Genomic DNA, 24587 nt, shown 5'->3' on the forward strand with positions numbered 1-24587 from the left:
CTCCCGCCATTCAGAGCCCCCGTTTCAGCTGGTGACCTTTAGCGTGCCGGCAACCTTTGCCCTGGCCATTGTTGGCAGTGGGCGCCTGCAGAAGGCTTTACGGTGGCCTCCTGGAAGGCTTTCAATGGAAGCCTCTCGCGGAGCATTGTGGGGCAAATATGCTAATTAGCCTCATTGCTTTCAGTGGATCCTGGTGTTAACTTTCCCAATACTGTACTTCTGCTTCTGTGAGAAACAGTCCAGGAATTCTCCTTTTTTTTGGTCTTGAGTTACACCCTCAGGAACCGCAAGGCCAGATCAGGATTTATTCACTCCATCCTCGCAGTGTATTAGAACTGTGTCAAGGCAGACGCTCCCAAAACTGATGAGCCTCTGTTCTAGCTTCCATACACATTTTTCTTATCTTGTAAGACTTACTTCTGCAGTGCTGCAAAAGCAAATTGGCCTAAGAGTCTGAGTTGGGGTGTAAAGTAGCATTGTGGTGTGTGTGTGTGTCTTTGTGTGTGTGTTGCACACGCGTTTGTGTGCGCACGTATGTGCATGCGTGTGTCTGTATCTGAGTGTACGCGCATTTGTGTGTACACTCTCACCACAGAGCAGTGATCGGTTGCTGGCGGGTCCCTCAGTTGCTGTAACATGATGTATAGCCCGCATCCTTCTAAGGTCCTTTGGGTCTGATCCTGGAGAGATGCATTCTGGGTAATTCATGGAGGCAGTGCAGCTGTAGCAGGCAGTAGAGGGGAACTATAGAGATGCAGCGCCAATTGGAGGAGAGGAGCCTAAGCCATGCCCTGTTAGGTCCATAACTCCTCCCCCAGCAGCCACAGCTCTGTGGAGGTGAAGAGCAGACAACCAACCCACACAGGCAGTAACTCCAGCATTCAGTTGTACGGGATTACTCTGCACATGGGCCCCAAGGCACTACAGAGGTTCATTGTGCTGGGAAACACTTCAGTAAACTATCCTGATGTCTCAAAAGTGTTTAACGTAAGATCAAATTTGTGGAAAGCTGCTTATTTTTTGCTTGTTATGGCCAAATAAACACTCTCTTGGATTTCATTTTTTTAACATAAAAGGCTTCTTCCAGGCGGCCAATTCATCTTCAGCCTGTTTTTGAATAAAAGGTGGTGTTAAGTACCATTGCATTTAAGTAAACGTGTGCAGTAGGCCGTGTGCAGTAAGCCGTTGTTTGATGGCGCTGTGCTTTTCTCTGTTCCAGTCATCACTCCAGTGTCCATGAGGCAGCAGTTCCGCAGTGCCCACCCCTCCACCCCCCCAAATAGCCCCGCCCCCCCACATAGCCCCCTGTGCTTTGAGCTGTAGCCTAGCGCTCGCGTGATTGATGAGATTTAACTGTTGTTTTTCGGTCCACTGTATTTAAATAACACAGTCTTTATTTGCCTGTGTTAGCCAGCCTCCCTCTAGAGGGACACGCACACACACATCTGTATTCAGGGAGCCTTGTTAGTGTGCCAGTGTTTTCGGAGCGGGGGAGGGGGGGGCGGCCACTGACAGCGGCGTGTGATGAAACGGTCTTTGGTGTGCGATTGTGGGGATTGAGGGGTACCTCTGCTGCCGTGTTATCACACAAGGCCTGTCTCATTAAGGTGCTTTTTTTTCATTAAGTTCCCTCTACAAACGTTGTGCAAATGGCCAATTAACTAGCAGCGCTGCGCTGTGGTGGTTTGTTTTGGTAATGCAGGAGTAATGATACTGAGGACTGCACAGGACCAGGTGCCCTTTAAATGTCCACAGATGTCAGCTATGCCTGTTACATTGTGGGTTGGTTGCTTTGGACAGTAGGAGGAAGCAAAGACTCCCTCTGTCTTGTGTCTCTTGAAGGGTTAATTCAGCTAGCAGGGCATGCAAGGTCAGTATGTTGCCCACGTACAATTTGGTTTTTATTGCCTGGTGCCTGAGTGGAAATCCGATTGTCACCACACATTACCGCCATTGATGGAGAACCGTGATAGGCTTGTCACAGGCAACTGGGCGTCCGTCCCTCTCCTTACCCCCTCTCAACAGCAGCAAATACGAACTGGCTGTCTCTCTGCACCCCCCCCCCCCCAGCACAATCATGATTGCTTCACATGTGTGACAGCGGAGTGAGAGGGACTGCAGTGACCTCATCGCTGGGCGCACCTGCCATTGGGCGAAGGAGAAGGAGGCTGAAGGTCACAGAGCGATCAGACCGGATCAGCAGAACAGCCGCTACAGCTGAACAGCTCATTAGTATTTCGCCTGCCCCTCCTCTCCCACTCCTCCCGCCCGGTACAGCATTCCGGTTTTGTGTAGGAAACCTTTGAGGCGTCTCCCCCTCTCATATGCCCCTGAGCAAAAGCAATAAGACGAAAGGACTACAGAGAACCGTGCGGGAACAGCATCTCTCTTCTGCCATATTGGAGCGTGAGGGGGGAGGGGTGTCTGTAAATGAGCTGGGTAGTGTCCCCCACCCTCCGATTTGAGCACCCTAAAAGTAAACCGAAAACTAGTCCACCCCACCAAGCCGAAAGCCTCTGTCCATTTAAGGTCCGGCTTCTGGGCTCATGCCTCATGTGTGTGCGCATGTATTTATCGGCTGCCGAGAGATTACGTTTCACGCGGTGTTCGCTTCTCAGAGGCCTTGCTTTTTTCCCATGCTGTTTGCACAGTGAAGGCTGCACTACAGGGGGGAATTAGGTTCCCAGGCAGGGAGACTGTAGAAAAGGGGTTCTCCTCCTACCCGCCCCACCACCCCAAAAGCACACATCCAAACGCCTTCTTTACACTGAGATTTGGGGTGGGGGAGGGGGCTTCTCCTAATGACTCTCTTAACCTCAGTCCTGTAGGAGGAAAGACAAATCTGACCGCCCCGCCCAACCCCCTTACAAGGGAACGTACATGCGGTTGACCGTCTGAAGTTTCGTCTGGCAGCGTTTCTGTCTGGCTCTGTTTGTTTTTAATTATCATTCGCGCCATCATCTCCTCACACAGCCCTCGTTCTTGCAAACGGTGGTGTGAGAATTAAAATGCTGGAGGCAGCTCCACTCACTGTAAGCTCATCACGATAAATCACAAACCAGCTCTGATTGTGTCGCGCGGGTGTCGTCGGTGCGCCGCGGCACAGATATACCGCCTAAACCAGAATCGGAGAAACGGATGCATGAACACTCTTCGTGTGCGCAGGGCTCATCAGTAAAGATGAAAGCCGTTCTCTCCAGACGCACGCCGGTTTTGACCGTAAGGGTCCACCCTGTCTGTGTCCAGGAGGCCGGCTCTGACAAAGTTAGCGTGTGTTGTAGGATGTGCTTGTGTCAGGCTCTCAGCGGAAGCAGGTGACACCCTGATGCTGCAGATTTGCAGCGTCGATCATCCGTTGTCTGTGCGCTGTGGGGGTGTCCCTCTGTGATGACGCTGCACCCGCACGCTAACGTTGGGTGACCTTGACGGGGACACGTGACTGAAGCCCTACTCAGCATCTCAGGCGATGAATATCTAGCTCCAAGCGGTAATCATCGCGGTGGAGCCCGGTAGGTAAAATCAGCTGACTGCCTGACGATGATCAAAGGGTCTGTCTTTCTGTCCTTTGCAGCGGCGGTGGGGGGTGTTTTCCACCTGGGTAATCAGGCTTCATTTTGAAAATGGAAAAATGAAAATGTTCTTACATCAAAAGAATGCTGCCTTGCACAAGCCTGTCTTGGAAGTGCCTCTGACTACCTGTTTTTCAAAGTGTACTTTCAGTCATTTCAATATTGCCCAAAAACAGCAGCATATGCCACAGATGTTTCAAGCGCTGATCTTGTCTTCTGATACGCGACAGGTTTGACAGGTATCGCTGACTCACCGGCAGCACCCCTTCATCTTTATGCCTGTGACACAGAAGTCCTAGAGATGCTAGCGTCCCTCTCTCACTGTTTGACAGACTGACTGACTGAGCGGCTCCCCCAGAGTAATAGCAGTACCTTCATTTTACCACTAGGTGGCAAAAAGGAACCAGAAGGGGGATCCAGCAACATAGCTGCGGCCCCTGAAGAGGGCCTGTTCAGTTATAGTTTGAACATTCATCTACGCATGATTTTAACATAATAGCTTTGTAGAAGTTTCCATATCATTCCATCAGCTTTTTTTTTTTCCCCAGAATAGCAATTTTGGTGTCAAGCATTCTAGGCCATTGTCCTGTTTGGATGATGGTAGCCATAATGGTTTCTGAAAAATATAACATATATATATACATATATATATAAAAAACTGACTCTCTTCCAGCAGACACAGCGGTCTCCGACCACACAACCTCGGAGAGCTAAGTCCTTTCACAGCGTAAGAGCACCTTTTCACACGTTTGCTTTTGGGTCGCCTCTTTCATTCCATATTTTCTTTTTTGTTTAAGTTTTGTTTTCTTTTTTATGTTCATTTGGCTTCATTGTTGGGGATGTAAGGGCTGTGCTGGAGGTGGGGGATGATTTTGGGGGGGTACCCTGGTGGAGGGGGTGAAGGGTCTGTGTTGCTAATGCTGCTCTGTTGCTGTTCGTTAGCAGGCCTGTGTTCAGCTAGGCCTCAGTCTGCATAGAGTGTGTTTGCAAGCCCCTTCTCGTTGAGCTGGATTCTGCCTAACCGCCACCTGTCTCTGTTCTGTTAGCAAGTGGATGTTTCACTGAAATAAAAGCTTTTTTACTGCAACATGGTCTAATTTACCCTATATATTTCCCTTTGTTTCCTAGCTGGAAAACAGGCACCTGAATATGTTTACCACAGTGTGTAGTAGACTCTTTGTTTTGTCATACACTGCTAAGCAAAACTAAAATTGCCCAGGTAATCGCTAACATGTCGCTAGCGTCGAATCAGATCAATTCCTCACCCATTTCATTAGTTTGCAGAAGGGAAGGTGCACTGTCTTAGTCAAGAGATTACAGAGAGCACCTTCTGCCAAACTTTCTTCTATTTGAGGTGTATAATTGGGGATTATTTCCACTGCACTAACACTCTTGTTTTAATGTTAAATTTGGACATTTTCTCCTGTCCTTGAAGTCTATTTCAGGCACCCTTTTTCCCCGCTGCTTGTGAAATAAAATATTGACCTTAAGCACCAAATGAAAACGGACATTATGCTGATGGCAAGTAATTCGCTTAACTGAGAGAGATGGGAAGGAGCCATGTGAAAATGTGAGCTTCACTGGCCCTGCAGCGTTTCAGGACCAAACAGTGGGACTGAAGTGCATTTTGGGTGTCTGGCCACGCTGTAGCCAGCTGCTGCTTTTCCCAACCCTGCAAAATTTCTGTGACAGTCCAATTCTGTCATATATTTGAATTTTTTTTTACATATATATATATATGCATAGATGTAGATATATATTTGAGGCCGAATCGAATGAATTGTATGTATTTGCCCATTACGGCATATTTATATTTTATATGGTGAGATAAGCATTGTTTTGTACTGTGCACACAAACTTTGCATTAATGGGTGTGCGGACGACATCACAGCTAACTAAATCCAACTCATGAGAAGGGCTACTTGCAGAGTTTGGATGCTGCCCCGCATGATGGAGCACACATCACCTGAAAAGAGGAACCGGGAATCGCTTCAGCGGTGGCGTCTGACAGAGGTGTCAGACTCCTTTCTCTTGCCTCGGTTCAGTTTTTGAGGACGGTGTGCTTTCCATAATGTGTGGCAGGTGTAGAGCCTTGCTGCTAGACATGCTGCTTTCCTGTGCTACTCTCCTGTGCTGTTCTTTCTGTTTGTGTGTGTGTGTGTGTGTGTGTGTGTGTGTGTGTGTGTGTGTGTGTGTGTGTGTGTGTGTGTGTGTGTGTGTGCGCGCGCGCGCGTGCGTATGTGGGAGGGTGAGTGTGAACAGGTATGCGTGTATTCCGTTTAGCGTGGACAGCCAATGTATGAATGGAGCGGGTGTTTTTAACAGTGTGAATGGCACATGGGTCAGGTGCATGCCCTGCAAGGGGAAGGGGAGGGCGGGTGCTCCACGCTGGTCCTTATGCTTGGTGGGTCCGCCTTCAGGGGTTTGCATGGGTCTCCTGCCAATCTCACTGTTATATTCATGTATAGGAACCACAAAGAGAAAACCCTGAGGTCCAAGAATTGATACAGGTTGTTCTTTCAACTCCAGTTCATATTTTCTTTGATTTTTATGTATGTAAATGGTGTGTTTTGTGTCTTGATGTAGTATAAAATCAAGGAAATCCATTCTAAACGTGCACTCTGTTCTCTGTAGTGGCTTATGTTTGGGGTGGAAAGGATAGGCATGAACTGTAAGCTTAAGCCAATTGGAGCATTTTGCATCAGTGTCCATTACTGTGCGTTCGCTGTTAATATGATGGGATAAGCAGTCACTCGTGCTGCAAGTTAGTCTGTCCGATCATATTTTATCTGTTACATATTCATAGAACGTAGGGCGTTGTAAAAGGGTACTCTCGATCTGCATGACTTTCTCTCTGGGAATCCGTATGGCTCGCCGTCAGACCCGGAGGGGGACTTGAAGGGACGAGGCCGGTTTGGTGGGCTCTGTGGCGCGGCACGCTCGCACGGTGGGGGGGGGGGGGGTAATTCTTGGACCCTTGGTGGAGCCGGAGGTGGCAGACCCCTGCAGCGGCCCGAGCTGATCCTCTCTGCTCTCGCCCCCTCAGATCGAGAAGATCATGACCCTGATTGGAGCCGGAATCGACTTCTCCCGAGACCAGGAGGCCGCTGCCTCAGGTATGACCTCCCCTCCCCCTAACAGCAGTACAAATGAAACACTACAGCTCAGTGGAACATGTATCCAATACACCTAAGACAAGCAGCTAAACCCATGAGAAGCACATTCACAAAAATGGGACACTGCAGGTCATAGGCACTCCATTACATACAGGTAGGATACCGAACCAAGAGGATGCAGATATTTAAAAACTTTTACTCAAGCCATATTAGGGAAAGATATTGTTTTTTTTTCCAAGGAATATATATGTGCATGCGCATTAAAAATGCAGCCGCTCTTTTTATGTTTAGTAATCCTCTTTTTTGTCTCTACATTGTGCAAATATATGTATCTTCAATGCAAACAGCAGCTCTCTAAGCACATAAGAGCTCTATTTTTCCTGCAGTAAGCCTTGGTTTGGCCTGATTTTATGCTCTGCTTAAAGTCAGTGCATGCACTGTGTAACTGTAGGAAAGACAAAGCTAAAACTTGCTGACTTTGGCTCAATTTGTGACGGCTAGATTCCAGCTTAATTTGTTTTTAATCTGTTGACCTTTCCTTACCACTATGGATTCTCTTGCTATTGTTCAGGCTAATTTTATTCCATCCCAATTTGAATTACGCAAGCCACGGACTGCGTGGTGTGTGATGAACCGTCATGCTTGCCTGACGCTATGAGATTAAACTGATAATCTAAACTGCCAATATGCTGTATAGTATGTCTGCTTTTCATCACAATAGAACCAATAGAACCAAATGAAATGGCCAGTGGCCTCATGTTATTCGTGTAAGTCCATTCTCCCTCTTTTATGTATTTGTGCCCCCCGTGACTGTGTCCTCTAAAGCGCTTCTCTTGGGAGATAACTCTCACATAATGTGTATGGCTATGAAGCAGTTCTGAAGCCATGAAGCAGATGATATATATCCATCTAACTGTGTTTTTATGGAGAGCTGTAACCAGAGAGCCACCACCTGGCACTCTTCCCGAGTCCCTCCTTTGTCTCATGGCATTGTTAGAAACTGTCTCGGGCTTCACGGTTTTGTTTTCATGCCTTTTGGCACCCCCTCGGGTTATTTGATCTGCCTGAATAGTTAAACTTTTTAATAGTTTAAAAAAGGGCTGTGGTCTCTTTAACACTGAAAAAAGGTTTAAATCGAGACCAGTATATTCCTGACCTTTGAGCAGTATGCATAAATTGATGAAAGGCACGCAGCCATCCCTTTAAGCACTTCGAAGGCAGGGACAGAAGGTGCTGTTCTGTGACAGGACAGGGAGACTGCGAGGCGAGAGATGCTGTTTAAATCAAATCAAATAGATTGAGTTAATGAGCGGTTGGACAAGGGCATTTCGATCAGTGACCTTCAGCCGTCCCCCAGCTGTGAGATGAAGTGCAGGCAGGGGACTCAGTGAAGGAGTCCGATAGCAGCCTTCGCCTGGCTTTCCCAGTAAGCGTATTGCTCCCTGGTGCCTCGTAGCTCATTCAGGGAAAGTCTGCTCTCTGGAGTGACCAATGAGTGTGTATGGAGGAACCTATCCTAAACGCATCACTCTCACACTTTGAGGGCCGGTGAATCCATTAGTTTCCACAGTGCAGGTGAAACTGTTTTCTCTTTTTTTTTTTTTTAGTTAAAGCGGTGCTTGGTTTTTGGAGAAAGCTTGGACCCTTTCCTGTGGCAGATGTCTGTCTCTGTGCTTGATTTGTTGCTGAGAATGTGAACCGGTCTACCTGCACAACCAGCACTGACAAGGGCAGCTTGGTTTGAGGACAGCTTGGTTTGAGGGCAGCTTCAGTGCTCTGTTGACATTGGGTTGAAAGGCTCACACCTTCCTCAGGAAGTAACAGAAATGCAGCAGAAATCTTGCAAGAAAGTTATTGGTTGGCTCATCCAAGAGCAGTGCTCCTCTCCTTCCCTGTGACAGCGGTCATCGATCACTGAATTGACATAGTGACAGCCACTGGGCCAAAGTTCAGGGCCTTCCTGTTACATGACCCAGCCATGGTTCACCTCGGTGTATCCATAACCCAGGGACAGTTCGAGGGATCACTTTAGAATAACTCTAGAAAGCAAGCTGCATTGCCTGCAGCATCTAGAAAAACTGCAGTTTTCAGTGTTTACACTACATTTGCGTGCTGTTTTCTGTTCGTTTTCCAGTGGAAATCTGCAGTTTCAAGTCACTGTACTGTATTTGGGGCACTGCATATGCTGCTAAGGCATAAACTCTTATCATTTCTCTTCAGAATGAAAGCGCTGTTGTGAGCTTGTAATGTGCGACTTCAGTAATCAGCTTAAGGAGAACAGGAGACTATGTGGTGTTAATAGCATGCAGGTGGCCTCCTGTATCTCAGTTTGTGTGTAACATACTTAGAGTGTTTCAAACGAAAATACATACTCCGCAATTTCCATGCATTAATGCAGAAATTGGTCTTTTTTTAGACTGGAGATTATGGCTACCGGGTACATTTGGGCTTTTTTATTGAGCGACACGTGTTTCATTTAGCCTGCAGGAGCCAGACTAAGAAAATTGGCCGCTCTGTTCACATCCTGTCCCCCTCCAGGGAACAGTCTAGACTTGGTTCTGCCATTACCCACTGGCCAGCAGTCCCGGCTGGCATCCTTGACCCAGTTAGATGCCGTGGCTGGCAAAGTGACCCAGCACCTATCCCTCTCTCGTTTCGTAATTAGGCCCTCTTTCTCTGTGTGAAATTGTTGCCCCAGTTGGACAGCTAAAATTGGAAGGGGCTGGGTGGAGTTTAGAGGTGCTTGGGCGAAGAGCTTTGTGTGCCCGGATAAAGACTCTGGTGCGCTTCTTTGTGATCGAGTGCTTCCTGGATCACACCAGGCTCACCAAGTCACTGCTGTTCTCCTCCATGTCTTGTTCTCTCTGTATCTTCCTGGTGCTCTCTCTCGCTCTCACTCTCACCCTTGCTCTTTCCTCTTCTTCTCATCCTCTCCTTCTCTTTCTTTTTTTATTCATCTTTCTCACTCATACTTTGTCCCACTCTTGCTCTCCCTCCCTCTCTCTCCCTCTGTCCTTCCCTCCTTGTCTCTTCTCTCCCTCCCTCCTCTCTTTCTCCCTCTTTTTCTTTCTTTCTCCTCCCTCTCTCTTCTCCCCCCCTACTCCCTCCTCCCTCCCTCCCTCTCTCTCTGACTTTCTTCTCTCTCCCTCCCTCTTTCTCTATCTCCTTCTCCCTGTCGCTGTGACTTGGAGCAGGTGTCTAGTGTCAGGGTCCTGCTGGTGGCTGTAAATTCACAGTGTCCACTTATGCAGAAACGGCATCATAAAGCCCTGACCAGTGCTTTCAGCCCCTGCTGCTGGGCCACGCTCCGCCCGTCTGCTATCAAAGCAGATCAGTGGCGCATCGTCTGTGCCAGAGCTTCAGATAATCCCCCCCAGAGCTGCTACACAGCTCAGGAACCAGCAAGCACACGATCTTCATGCCCACGAACATACAGCCTCTGAGGGCAAAAAAGCCACATAGACCAAAAATTCCAGCTGGAATGTGACGCCCCATTCTCAGAGAGTGAGGAATTTCAGGATGTCACTTTGCGTCGCACAAAAGCATGCCCGACACAGGCCCTGATGCTACAAAGTACCTATGTAACTAACCTATGTATGTTGCTCTGGATAAGAGCATCTGCTAAATGACAGTAATGGAATTACAGATGCAGGTTACTTACAGGTAGTAGACAGCGATGGTGAAATTATTGTTATTCTCATGAGGAGGTGAAATTTACATTGCATAGCCATGGTCACCGGTTAACAAATCCCGAATGTGCACAAACAGTAAAGATGAACTGATCTGTAAACACAGTGAAACAGTGGACAGTTCCAACACAGAAGAGATCGAAAGCTGAACAGGGTAGACAGGGTGTTGCTTTGAATCACTTCCACAGATGAAGGAGCTGATTAGACATGCAGTTGGTTTGGAAGCCAGGCAGCATGATGCATGTACATACCAGGAGCTATTTCTGCCCTGGGGAACTATGACAGTGAACTAAATCCACCCCCCCCCCCCCCCCCCCCCCCCCCCCCACAGTGAACACCCCCCCCCAATCTCATTCTTTCTCTTTATGGTCATTATGGTTATACTCCACCCCCCTCCCGCCCGCCAGACCACCTCGGCCAATCACAGCGCTGGAGGAAGGGGGGGTGGTGATTAGCATGAAAAGAGGCAATTGTAGGGGAGGGAGAGTAATGGGTTGTCATTACTGGCAGATGTGGTCCGGCCGAGCTGTGAGTGAAATTAGAGGAGCAGGGTTCATTTCTGCACCCTGAATGAGCCCGTGACAACAGCAGGACTGCGGATGCGAACATGGCACAAGTACACAAAGGAAAATACTCTGAAAATCTCCATTATTGTCATGTCCATAGTGAAAGACCACAGTAGTTAGAATGAAAATTCACTTCTTTCTAAATATTAAAAGATGCCATATTTTATGATTGGATTCACACAAAGGAATATGTATTGCTCAGCAGGTTTCATTGACACAGTGTTTATAGCAAAGTATCGGTCGCATGTTGCCGACTTGGGTTTTGGTTAGAGCTTACTTCATGACCAGCAGTAGAAATCCTGAGGTCCAGTGTGTTGTTTTTAATTTATTATTTAGTATCAGCAGATTTAATTGGTTGCGTTCTGTGACCATATTTCTGGCCGCAGTCAGTTCTGACATACCAAGACAAACAGCGTCTTTTGAAGCAGCGTTGCTTCTCCCGAAAGTGCATCTTGCGTTGAAAACACTGAGAGTGCTGAGGAACAGCAGCTGCTTCATTACGCAACAGCTATCTTGCGCCTATGGCATTCTTCTGAAGGGTACCGGGACAGCTTTTACTGGGCCCTTAACTCATTACTGCATTTTGGCAGAATTTCTGCTTGCATGTCGCAGCCAAGGGAGAGGTGTTAAAATATTAAGAGACTGGGGTGTCTGGAGATGGACTTGACTCCCCCCTCCTCTATAGCCTCACAGCACAGCGAGTCAAAGTCCAGTTGTTGCTAGCTGGGGGTCGGTGTTTTGATTTCTTTCTTTTTTTTGATTTCAGAGTTTCAGTCAGCTGACTTTCCACGCCTCTACCGTCTCTTTGTCCTGTGTGTTAGCTCCTGCTGGATCATGGGACATGCAGGGCTTTCGGGCCCCCTTTATGTATTCTAGGAACACAGCCCAGGAAAGCGGCGTGTTCACGTGCTGATGCGAAAAGAAGCCCCACGCATTCCGGTCATTAACTCAATTCCAGGCTTGCCTGTGCGGCTCTCGGTGTAGCGAGCTATGATCTCGTCTGCTGACCGTTTTTGTGCGGTCGTTGCCCATCCTCGGTAGCCGCTAAGTTACTGTAAGCGTGGGGGAGAGGAAGAGAGTGAGTGAGGCAGGGAGAGAGAGAGAAGGGGGGAGCAAGGGAGTGAGGGGGGGTATGGAGGTCTGTAGCGTGGAGAGGCAGCCTGCTCCTTCCGACAATGAATAGCAACCCTGCAGACTCTCAAAGCGGGAGAGAGAGAGTGAATGAGAGAGAGGAGAGAGCGAGAGAGCGAGAGAGCGAGAGAGAGAGAGAGCGAGAGAGAGAGAGAGAGAGAGAGAGCGAGAGAGAGGAGGAGGAGGAGGGGGGAGCTGCTTTGCAGACAGCAGTATCCTGACCATTCAGGACAATGGAAGGACATAGCCTCCTCTGCCTGTGGGACAAAGCGCACGGACTCCTCGCACCGTAGAGTCGGACAGCGGTGACAGCAAAGGGGCTCTGCAGGACAGGCTGCTGTGTGACAGCGCGACCGACACGCCGGGAGGGACGCAGCCAGCCTCACGACTCCCGAGTTGAGAGAGAGAGAGGGGCTCTCGGAAACTGCCTGCTCCCGTGCCGGCTGAGGAGCACAGACGCTACGGGGTTAAGGCTCGCTGAGACGCCGGGCGCCGCCGTCCGTCCCCGAGCGGCAGGAGGAGGGGGGGGGGGGGGAGAGATCCACACAGCTCCCGTCTGCCGCGTCGCTCCTGGAGCGCTCGGTATCCGCGGCGACTCGTCGCGGGGCAGGACGGACGAGCAGAAATTGCCAGGATTGCGAGGTGCTCGGATCCATTCAGCTGGTGGTTTTCATCAAGGGAACAAAACGGGGATTAGCTCCAGGTTTTTTGGCCGGGATTCTTTGTCCCTCTTGTGTTGGTTTCTTGAGAGCCTGCATTCCTTCTTTTTTTTTTTCCCTCACGTTTGAAAAGCATCCGGAGTTTCTGCAAGTGTTAAACTAGGTGTTACTTAGCTGGATTGCTGACTTAATCACAAATGGTTAGAGATCCTAGCTCTGTTTTGGTGTAAGAAGTGCCTCTGCATTTGGGTCACAACATTAGGATTGCTTTAGTTTGGCAGTTGGTTTAAAGATGACAGATGGTCTGATTGGAGGAAACATGCAGATTTCTTCTTTAATGGCTTAGATCAAAGAGTCTGTGATCCTTAATTATCTTTACATGAGGGCTGTGGAGAGCAGCCCAGCGTTATGAATGACACTGTGGGAAATGTATTAAGATGAAAACAGGAGTCTGCCTCTTTGCCTGTCAGCATATTAGATTCAGTTGTTTACAGATTTGCGCTGTAACAGCACTGTCCTAACTTTATAGCCGTGATTGAGTATCGGCCTCTTGTTGTCGGTGCAGTCATTATAAACAGAGGGAAGCCTTTGTCATTAGCGAGAAGTAGTGTCAGGGGCTTAATGGAGTGACACTAAACTAAGCTATTAATAATCGTGGTCTATATTGTCTTTGTCGTCGCCTCCGGTCCTCTCTCTCTCCGCCGGCTGGGTCGTGTGATGCAGGTGGGTGATTCCTCGGCGTTTGTGCATGATCAGCTTTTCAGGAGAAGAGGGAGAGGAGGGTGGGCCAGGCAGGCATCATTATCTTAATTAGGAGGCTGCGGCCTCAGCTCGCGCCAGAGATCCTCCTCGCTCCGCCAGAGCGCGGATAAGACCCTGAGAGAGACCGATCCCCCCCACCCGACAAACTCGCTTCTCTCACTCTCTCTCAGAGGCCTGCCCAAGTTTCTCTTCTTCAAAGCCCGGCGCAGATCAGGGGAGCTGTGGAATCTGTAGGTCTGAACTCCCGGACAGCAGTGGCTGTGTTGTGACTGAAGGAGCCCTCTGCTCCGCTCGGAGTGCTTCACGGCGGCGTGGAATGTTTGCGTCCGAAAGCTCTTGAGGAGAAAGCCGAAGCGTGGATTGACCGGCAAATGCGGCCGCCGCTCAGCCGTGTCAAAAGATGCGCCTTTGCCACTTGGATCTGCCCACTCACCACCTGAACAACTGTGGGACTCCGGTCCGCTCCCTCGTCACCGGTTTGACTCCTCCCCTCTTGCACTGACTGGCTTCGGGTGCGCGGTACCTGAGTCAATCCCCTGGCGCTCGTACCTCCAGCGCCCTCCCACCACCACCCCCGTGTGGATCACCCTGTCTCTGGCATTAGCGGCCCGGCCCCCGCCTGCTCCGCGGGAGCCACCGCCCCCCCCAGGCCTGGACGCTGTCTCCCCTCCCCTCGTGGTGCTTCTGCACCCGGCTGCGCTGGCCGAGGATGATGTGGCAGTGCCACGTGTCGTCCTCGGAGTGCCGCTGCTACCGGCTCAACGGGTTCTCCCTGCTGAAGCGCTTCCCTCTCTCGGCAGGTGGCCGTGCCCTGGACCAGCCCGTGGGCGACTGGCTGGAGCATGTGGGCCTGCCGCAGTACGAGAGCAAGCTGCTCCTCAACGGCTTCGACGATCTGCGCTTCATGGTGAGTGCCCTCCCGTGACCCCCCCCTCCACTTGCTCTCTCTCTGTTTTTCCCTCTGTGTGTCTTTCTTTCAGTGTCTCTCGCGCTCGTACACTCTCACTCTTTCTCTTACTGTCTCTCGGTCTGTCGCTCTTTTTCCCTCTGTCTGTCACTCCTTCTGCGTGCGCTTCACACTCTCACACACACGCTGTTTCTCTTTCTCTTTCTGTGTCCCTCTCTATTTCTCCCTGTCTCTCACACTGTGTCTCTCTTATTCTCTCTTCTCTTTCTACTTTTTTTCACTCCTCTCTTCTCCTTTCCCCTTCCTTTCTCCTTTTACTGCCTGGTCCCCTCTGATCTTCCAGTAGCTTGGCTCACAGAACAGTCCTGAATCCAATGTTTGAAAACAGCGTAGGACTGTGTATAAATGAAGCCCAGGGAAAGTGCTTGTTTGGGCACACCAAATAAATCCAAGGGTCATTGACTACAGTGTGTGCTTCAGGCACTCCAACTAAACATTTTAGCTCAGGCTCACTTTCCAATGCACATTTGTGTGTTTTTTTTTCCCAGAAAATGTAAAATTGATTTATTGAGCTCTCAGTAGATGCATGTTAATTGAAGCTGTGGAGGAGACTGATCATTTTTCAGAGAACAGCCCAGGGTATCATTTAAGCTACTGTCAGTGGAGCAGATCCCTTCAGTTTAGTTATGAGATTTCACATTATTCAGGGACCTCCGGGGAAGCTTACAGAGGGGCGGGGTGGCACAGTAAAATTTAAATGCGCTCCTCCACTTCCACGTCTTCTTCCCATTCAAAAACACAAAGCTATCTCACACTGCAACAGATGCTTGTCTGTGTCAATCTCATCTGTAAACATTCTGAAGTGCAGACAACAGGTGAGCTTGTGGAGTTTGGAGCTGACTGGGACTGTCAATGTTCCAGTGCCTCTATTACTTTAACTGCTGTTTCTGTAATATTACTAGCGGTCAGATCAGAAAGAGCATAAACGTACAACTGGCTCTGCTGTCCTTAATGTGTTCTTTTTCACATATACTTTACAGCATATGACCTCACTTTTTTTGAGTTTCCATTTTTGAACTGTGTGTATTTTAACCACCTATACAATAATGCCTTTGACTAGGTTTATAGTTCAGCTAGCTATGGTTTGCAGTGGTAATGTTCCATTCAGTTATGTTCCATGCCCATTGCATTATGGGTAAATCTGATACAGCCGACAGGCTGGCAATTACCAGCTTAGCAGAACTGTGCTGTATAAAGGTCGTGTTGATATTTGCAGTGAAGCAAATGCTCAATGGTGGCTCCAGGGGTCCCCCTGTATGTTTGGTAACTTAATGTGTATTAGATTTATTGAGATGAAACCACTCAGAAGCGCTTTGATCTGACAGAGTTTAACAGAGGTCATTGGCAACATAATGTTCCGAGCTTCCTCTCAAGGTCTTTGCTGTCTGACCGCCTGTGTAAGTGCAGCTGAATGAAAGTCTTGAAAAACTACTTAAGGTCTTAAATGCAGGAGATGAAGAGGGTCCAGATTCCAGCCTCAACAAGCTGGCAGTCCCACCCCAAATAAATTACCTTTAAATATTTACTATCACTACGCCAGCGCAAACGAGCCGCGGCCAAGAAAACATCACCATGGCGCGGAGAGAGCAGTCAGCAAGGTTTAAGCGGTGAGGACGCCTGAGTGGCTAAGGACAAAAAGGGGGAAGGGGGCGGGTACAAGGTCTCTGTGCGAGAGAGTGTTGCATTTCCTGTGTGGCAGGAGTCCTCGGTGCTCTCCGCTTTCTCAGCCACCTCCATGAGGAGACCCAGCTTTGTAGGAGAGCGGTGTTCAGTTTTGTGTTCAGATCCACCTCTCGGCTGCGTATGTGGGGGGGACGAGGGAGGGTTTCATTCCGAAGCTTGAATTGATCTCACCAGCATTTTGAGAGGAACAACCGCCTGGGTGAAGGCTCGTAATCGATTCTCCACTGGTGGTGCCTGCGAGAGGTTTATTATCTGGTCAGTTCTCGCCGGACCTCCACGGAGACAAAGGGCCTCTCTTAAAAAAGCCCCCAGGCGGCAGAAAGGCCTTTGACGGCCCCGCAGTGCGCCGACCTTCGACCTCGCAGCCGCATTTCCGAAGCGGGTCCTGCCGGAGCGATCTGGCCTGCGGTCAATTGCCTGTCTGAAAATCACCTGCTCTCTCTGAGCAGTCAGGACGGGCCGCGGTAATCCGCTGGCTGGCGTTGCCGTGCCGACGAGGTTATCAAGCCCCCGAAGGGGGGGGGGGGGGTGCGTTGTTTTCCCCCGCGCCGCGGTTGCCGGGGCCCGGTAATGAGGATTGATGGTGGAGACGGAGGAGACCCCAGCTGGCCAAGGCAGCCGGCGCATTACAGATCAGGAGTCCGTGCTATACAGGGACGGAAAAGGGGTTCAGCTGGTCTCTTCTGCCTCCCATCCCACGAACGCTCAGGGGTCGGGGTCTGTGTCCGTGGCTGCTGGGGGAGAGGAGGAGTAGGAGAGAGGGACAGTGCTGCTTCTCAGGGGACGTCCATCCATAGCATGACTCAGAGACTCGATACTCAGTTATGGAGGATTTGGGCTAGAGCAGGGGAGCGTTAGCAGTTCCTCCAGCTTGTGTTTCTCCATCCGCCAAGGTCAGCGTGCTGTGTTGATTGCCTGAGTGCATTCGCGTGGATCTCTTGCTTCTCGGTACCGCTGGCCCCGCTCCTCAGGGAGGGTTCCACCCCCCTCCTCTTGTGACTCACCATGTTTTCGAGGGAGTGTGATCCACGAGTGCAAACCCAGGTCCATTTACATCTTAATGAGAATGAGAAAGAAAGAGCTTCTGGGGGGGGGTGGGGGGGGCATGCTGGGAAGGGGAGCTCCAGCTCCTGTCTCACTGTCCCTGGACCTGCTGAGCGCTTCACTCACTCGTCCTAATTACATCACAGAGAGGGGCACTCCACCAGCCAGTGGAACACCACGTGTGGAACCTCCGGTCAGTTTAGATTTGCTATGACACCCTGTCATTAAGCCATATCAGGAACACTTCCTCTGAGGAGGCTGGTGGTACATTAGGATTTTAGAAGTGGGTCACCCTCCTTCCGAGACGGCGTCTAGTGCATGACCTCGAAGGCCCCCACTGTCTCCAGCAAAGGGCTGTTAATCAGTCGCCACTCCTTCACCTTCAGAGGGATGGGGGGTGAGGAGCAGGCTGTCCTTCAGCGCTGTCCTTGAGAGTGGAGGTCGATGGGTGATTTATGCACAGGTTTTCCCAGCCGACCTAGCAATCAGCGTTCATTCCGCGCACCCAGGTGGGACCATCATGTCCATTCTCTTCAGGTGAGCCCTCCCTCACTGTCAGCATCAGGCTCCACAGCGTGAACCAGCGGGTCGTCCGTCAATGGGCACAGCGATAGCCCTGCTGTCCACCTGCAGACTGTCTGACCCCCCGGTTCTCTCGCACCCTCCCTCGGCATCCTTAGAAGGTCTGCCAGGCCTACCACGTCCCGGGGAAGGCATCAGTAGGCATTGGGGGAGTGTAGCGGAATGGGAAGGCATGCACACCGTGACAGTCTCTGATTTCACAGGACTGTCACGTAAGCAGATCAGAGGCGAGGGCTCTGCAGTGCATGAATTAGGATCCCGTCCCGCCCCCATATCCACTTCCTGTGAGGAGGTTAATACGCTGGGCGGCCGCAATCCACCTCAGCTCTTTCATATCTCTTGCATGCAAATTTAAATGTATAGACGTTGTAGCAGTGTCGCACACACACATACACACACTTAAAGAAAAAACACCAGCTTCTTCTATTTTTGGGAGTGAAACTCAACCTGGGTGGGCGGGCTGTGCTCTACTCTGTCTACCTGCGTTTAGATTCTGGGGCCGTGCGTCTCTAATCTCGGCCCCAGCTCTCCCCCACGCCCGCCTGAGACAGGCTGCTGCCGACGCTCTACCTGTTATCAGCCGAGCTGGAGTTCCCGCTAAATCCCAGGAAGCATTTAGTTAGTTTTTTGCAGCCCGCGAATCCTGTCTGCCGATTTCTCCCAATAGGAATCTTTCGACAGTTACTACAGTAACCCTCAAGAAGGTCTGAATGAGAATTTCTCTGGGGCTTTTTTGGAAAGACTGAAGGGGCATTAACAGCAGCAATGCCACTCCAGTAAGCATCATTATCATGGCATAGTCTCACTAAACCCAGCTGTAGGCTCCCTTTGGGTTTCATGTCTCTCTAATGTGCTGAGAAGGAGAGTATGTGAGGAGGGGGCTGTTTATTTTTAGCATAATTTGCAAAATAATTTTTCTTTCCAAGTAATTAAAAATGTACCCGTCAGCATGATGAACTTGAAATGAAGACTCTCATGTCCCAGGGCCCCGGTGGGTTTGCCAGCCAAGCGAGTGTGTTTAACACCCCCCCACCCCCAGCGCTGTCCCGTGCAGTCAGGCGAACGCACCGGGATGCGTCCCTCTCCGCTTGGCAGAACCCCCCTGGCGACCATCCCCCCGAGCGAGCGTCCTCTCCCCCTCTCTCGGAGGTGACCTCTTGAAGACTACGTTTGGAGGGGGGCGGCCTGGAGTGCCGCTTAATTAAGGACCGGCGATGGCCACTCCTGAGCATTGGGAATGCTCAGCTGCCTGGTCCAGCTGCTTGTGCCGTGCACGCTCCTGCCGGCTGCCGGCTGTATGATGGTGAACGCATCTCAGTGGCATACCGGGATTTCAGGCATGCACACATATTTGTCTGTCTCTGTTTTGTGCTTTTTGTTTTTGGTTTTCATAATTAGTGGGCATGTTTTTCAACAAATGGGTGTCTTTTTTCATAAGAAAAAAAGAAAACAAATTAGTGTAGTACATGCAGTATTACTGGTACTATACACGCTGAGTAAATCCACTTTGGTGCCTGAATTTGAATTCTCAATTGCAACAGTACTGTATTTAGTTGAGGCCTAGAGCCGGGAGAGGCGTGTTGATGGTTCTGAATGCGCAGACCATAATAAGCCAGATTGCATTTTGCCCTAACCATCTCCCAGGGCCTGACCCCCGGTTATGAGAATACTTTCCCCATTTGCCTCTGAGGTGCGTGTGGGGTTAGCCTGCTCTGAGCAGGGTTGGCGTCGCGGGAATCCTAAAATCGTTAATTAAAGCGTGCTCGTTTCATCAGGCTGTAACAAAGCGCCACGATCCGGCCGGCCCTTCCGTGCTGCTGCGAGAGGCAGATCAATAAGATAACAGTGATTGTATTGTGCAGCCGGAGAAGGCAAGAAGCCTTGTTAAAGTAAATGAGATGCATTTCGATTGACTCGGGAATGGGGGGGAGGCGAACTCAGCCAAATATCATTCCCGCTGACGGTCGGCTTTCAACTGAAGCTCGACGAGAAGCCCTTCCCTGTAACGCTCGTATGTTTGATGCAAACTGGTAAGAGAGCAGTGACCTAAGGAACAAACTTGCGGAGTCCGTTGCCAGGCAGGTGCCTTTTTTGAGGGGGGGGGGGGTAAGAGGGAATAGCAGAGAGCACGTTCATTAAGGCGGCTGAGAAGAAAGCGTTCTCTTGATGTTGGAGGTCGCGGGAGTCGCGTGTGCTCTGTGGCGGTAATGAGGGCCCGAGGAGGCGCGGCTCGCAATCACGCTCTCCGGTGATAACGGCGGAAACATCAAAGGACAAGCTCCCTGTGGGGAATGGGCTCATATCCTCACCGAATTATCTCACCTCTCCGGCTTTTGTCCCGCCGTTGTCACGTGAGATGAGATGATATTTTGCGAGCAGGAATCGAGCAGGAAGCGGTCGTCACCTGCGAACAGACCCGGGGTTCCTGTGGGAGGAGGTGCGATGACATCATTGCTACCTTTGGTTTTTATTTCGGTTTCCTTTTCAAATTATTTTTCCTCAGGAAGTTATCTTCTGTCCTGCGTGGCCACTCACTGTACCTATCAACAATCCGCGAGAGTCATAACATTAAGAAATACTTTTTCTCTGTTTCAAAACTGGTCTGAAATCATAAGAAACTTCAGGTTTCTGTCACTGTGCATTCACATTGGAACAATTCTAACCCCTCCCTGACACATGCACAGTCTGGTCTTCCCATCTCCCTCCATGCCCCAGACTGACAGGGCAGCCAGTGCTCCGCAGGGCTTGTCTGCTCCTGGGAGTTCTCATCATTTCCGAGAGTCTGCAAAGTGTCGCTTCAGCGGAGCAGGGCGTGTCGAGCTGGAGAAGTGCTATTGAGGGCCTGGAGCTCTGTGGCAGTCTGGCCAACAGGGCCAGGAACTGCACCACTGGAGCACCTTACATCACCTTGACTTCATCAGCCTGCCTGCATTATGAAGGGGAGCAGGGCAGTGCACTGCTGAAGAGCAGGGCTCCTGACCCAAACCTTGTGAGTTTGATTCCCGGTTTAGCCACTGCTGTTGTCTGAATGGCTTCAGTAAGTACTCAGCTGCATAAATGGATGATAGGTAAGCTTTATAACTCATTCCTAATGAAGGAGTCTGCTAAATAGATAGCAGACTGTAACGTCTGCAGAATGTAACGTCATGTTTTCTCGCTATCTGGGAGAGAATAACATGAAGCTTGAGTTTTCTTCCAGCTGGCACGCAGAGCAGGTCAAATCTGAACAGGATTCAGGCTTCTTCTGTTGGCTGTCACCTGTCTCTGACAGGTTGATGGTGTTACACCCACCAGGCTCGTTTGGTGAGGCAACATAAATGGGAGACCGCGCGTGGATAACTTAGTAAAAGAAAGAAGTTAGTTTATTAAAGTATTTTATTAATACTCAAGAGGATAAAATAGCGACCTAAATCAATGTAGCGGTAAGGCGCAAAAGCAAAGCAGACGTCCAATGCGTGCTGGAAAGGAGAAAGGGAACGCCACACATCAGCCAGGTAGCCCTTTTATGGTCCCAGCAGGCCAATCAGGTAAACTACCTGCACCTGCCCACTAGCTCCACCCTGCAAGACAAACAAAAGCCAGGAAGGACAGGGAAAAAATGGTCAGGGCTGTAACAATGGTTATGTACCTTCTCTATGTGTGTATAGAGTAACACTGTTTTTTGGTTGGGACTTTATTAAACCACTACTGAGACAACTGGGCCCGTTTTTCAAATGATGCACATTATTGCTTTAATGGGAAATGCTGCCATGTTTATAAATGAAAATGCTGCCATGATTTTCTTCCCTTGTGCTGTAACTCAAAGTGCTGCCGCGTCTTCGGTTCACGCCATATTCCAGATCTGAGTGCTTTAACATGGACTTTAAAAAGTGCTGCTTTTTCACAGGGCTCCAGGGAGCTCTCCCAATAAAGGAGACCCACCTCATTATGCATGGTAATGCGCTACCTAGAAACATAATCTCCCACTTAGCGTTTGAATCCGTTTTTGATTATTTGTTTTTTTTTTTTTTTAATAGCAGCAGGTACTTATGACACTAATCGGTAGACGAAGGACTGAGAAACAGCCTTGGTTGTTGTGGAAGCTAACGCTTATAGGCAGATGAACAAGCTGACAGCTTTTCCCATGGGCATAGCAGTGGCGTAATTGGCTGTTGTTTTAAGAATCCAGTGAGTCATGCTTCGGAGCCCGTCGCGGGGTTGGGTGGGGGGGAGGGGGCCTGCAAATCGGCAGCGGCGGGTGTCAGGGAGATGGCTCAGCGTCTGACTCTGGCACGCTCCGAGACAGGTCACCTTAAGGGCTATCTGCCGCAGTTCTCCGCGGGTGCCCGGCGGTCCGTCGTTGCGTAACCTCACAGCTTCACCCTGGAACAGAAAGCCACTCGGCTGTCAGCTCCCATGTGCTGGCTTTCACACATCTTCAATTATTCACCTTTTTTTCTTGACAGCTTTAGCGGCTCTTCATATCCATCTGCTTCAGTTTCTTCTTTCCCCATAAATTTAACATGGGGGCCCGCACGCCTGTTCACAGAGGCAGGGGCCTCATCTTCCGTCTAGCGGCAGCTGCGCTCAGGTTGATTGATTAGTGCTGACGTGTTTAGACGTGATGCAGATGCTCTGACAAATCGGCCTCGCTGGCAGTAAACTGCATCTTAAGTCTGCCCTGCAGTGGTCCGCGGGCGCGCTTTCCTCTCCCGGCTGCCGTGATTGGCCGGTGTGGAGTGTGAATGGGTTTGTGAATGGGTTCTGCTTAATCCCCCTCAGTGATTAAATGCGATGATTACTTTCCAGAAAAGAAAGAAGGGGGAAAAAAAGCCCTGAAATGGAACCCCTATGAAAGAACTTGGTGTTGTCACTCGGGGTACATTAGGAAGATTTCCCCTGAGCTCCAGTCATGGGAATGGGCATATTCTGCAATTTCTGCAGGTGCCGACGCTTTCATGATTGTTCGCTATGCTGAAATGGGAAAAGTACCTCTTCTGTACTGATCAGTGGTCAGATACGCCCACTGATTGAGTGCTGTGGGGTTGATGTCCACACAGGAGCGCTCTCCTCCACAGTGAACCTGAGCCCTCAGGATGGTCTGTGACCTGTGCTCCATTTTCCCACCTTCCTCGGGCTGAGTGGCAGGTGGCCCACGCTGTGATGTCCGTACAGATGCTTGCTAAGAGCTCATTGGCTGACCTTCACTAGCAGCAGTGTCGCTGTGTTCAGGCCAGGTGGCTGCCGCACTGTTAGAGGACATAAACTCTCCGCCTTGTTCTCTCTATGTAGGCCTTTGAGATTGGATAGCCTCCAGCAAGCGCCCCTGATCTGTGCAGTAAGGTGGCCTGGCTGTTTGCCTTTGTAACCCTTTCTGGTGCTTGCAAAGCTGTAAAGTTGCATTTAGTGCAAACAGGTTTGATGCAATCAGAGGACCTTGCGCACAGCGACGTGAGACCACTTCTCTGTGCGTTTGAGAAACACGGTTCATAAGAATGAAGTGTATGGGCTAGGGAATGCACCAGCACTCTTGGGACGTTGTTAGGTGATTTTGACAGGAATCCAAAGAAGACGCATTGAGTCCAGTGTGGCCTACTGCAGCTCTCAAAAAGCAGATGCCACCAGCACTGAATGCGTGACATCAGAAGCTGCTGGCTCTGCCATCTCAAGACGCCTGGCCCTTAGGGTCCCAGAGCGTCTTTGATGGAACCGTGCTGGGACCAAAGAGCCAGATTGCTCCTGTTCTCAAGTAAACAAGGAAACAGGAGCAGAAGCAGGAGGACAACCTGATCTCCCCTCTAGCTCGTCCTCCCCCCCTTCTTCCCAGCTCCTCTTGCAGTGTGATCCCTCACCCTGGACAAGATCCTGAGACGTCGAGACTGGATCTTCCTTCCCAGACTCCCTGCACTGACGTCACCTGTCACCATGCCAGCTGCCATTTGTCAGCCTTTGGTAGCAGGGCAGGGCCAAGGCATAGGCACAGGGACTGAGAAGTTACCCAGAAGGCAAAGTGTCATCCTTTTGCAGACAGCATTGAGCGGTGCTTCCGTGTTAGAAAGGCCAGGGTCACTGTGAGTTTTTAGAGGGTTTTGTTTCCCATTTTAAATCACATCTGTTACTTTGATTTACCAATTGCAATAATGACATGGCATACTTTGTTGACACAGCTGTGATTGTTTGGCAGTGTTTCAGTTACAATATTTCCAGCAGTTACCATCCTAGGTCCTTGAAGTTATCCAGAAGGTAAGGTGATATACTCCTCTGTCCCTGTCTGTGTTCTAAGCAGTTCTTCAGTGGTCAAGAGGCAATAGTGGTTTAAGTATGCAAAGCTGACTTTACCCACATGCAAACACACCCACAAGGGGGTGACATTCTGCACATCCCCAGCCATGACGGGCAGACAGCACCTGTCCTCCACCTGCTGCTCACAGGGGAGGGTGCTGAGCCCGGCAGCGCCGAGCCGATGACAGCCACACGTCCCCGGCATGTTAAACACGCCGACAGCTCGATGAGTCATGTTTACGGCACCCAGCGTTACCATATTGGGGCTGTCATTCTCGGCGGTGCCCGTCTCGGCCTGCGACGTGACTCCGCGTATTTCCTGCGCTGTGTGCGTTTCCGCTCCTGTAGCTCGTAACTAAAATGACAAAGGCTCTTCCTTCGCTCCTTAAGCGAGACTTAATAAATTGTCATCCTCATTTCTTTCTGTCTTCCTTTCTCCGGGAGTTTTAGGAGGGGTGAAATTTTTAGGACGAGCTCATATTCTGCGCCGTTTCGCTTCACGCGTTCCACTTTTTAATCGTCGCCTCTGGCGGCCCGTCACAGGAGGGGCTCGATACT

At 50.1% G+C, this 24587-nt stretch overlaps 1 protein-coding gene across 5 annotated transcripts in view; it reads left to right on the forward strand.

Annotated features, from left to right (window-relative positions):
* Window positions 1-24587, forward strand: part of LOC118781354 (ankyrin repeat and SAM domain-containing protein 1A-like) — a 104027-nt gene that overhangs the window by 58934 nt on the left and 20506 nt on the right. For 3 of the 5 annotated variants that reach the window (XM_036534347.1, XM_036534348.1, XM_036534350.1), the window contains 3 exons: window positions 4243-4296; window positions 6616-6685; window positions 14293-14399. In XM_036534347.1, coding sequence (XP_036390240.1) covers window positions 4243-4296; window positions 6616-6685; window positions 14293-14399 — 231 coding nt within the window. The remainder of the gene's footprint in view (window positions 1-4242; window positions 4297-6615; window positions 6686-14292; window positions 14400-24587) is intronic. The other 2 variants (XM_036534351.1, XM_036534352.1) reach the window with 1 other exon arrangement.

Source organism: Megalops cyprinoides, chromosome 7 (assembly GCF_013368585.1).
Source record: "Megalops cyprinoides isolate fMegCyp1 chromosome 7, fMegCyp1.pri, whole genome shotgun sequence".
Classification (NCBI taxonomy): Eukaryota; Metazoa; Chordata; class Actinopteri; order Elopiformes; family Megalopidae; genus Megalops; species Megalops cyprinoides.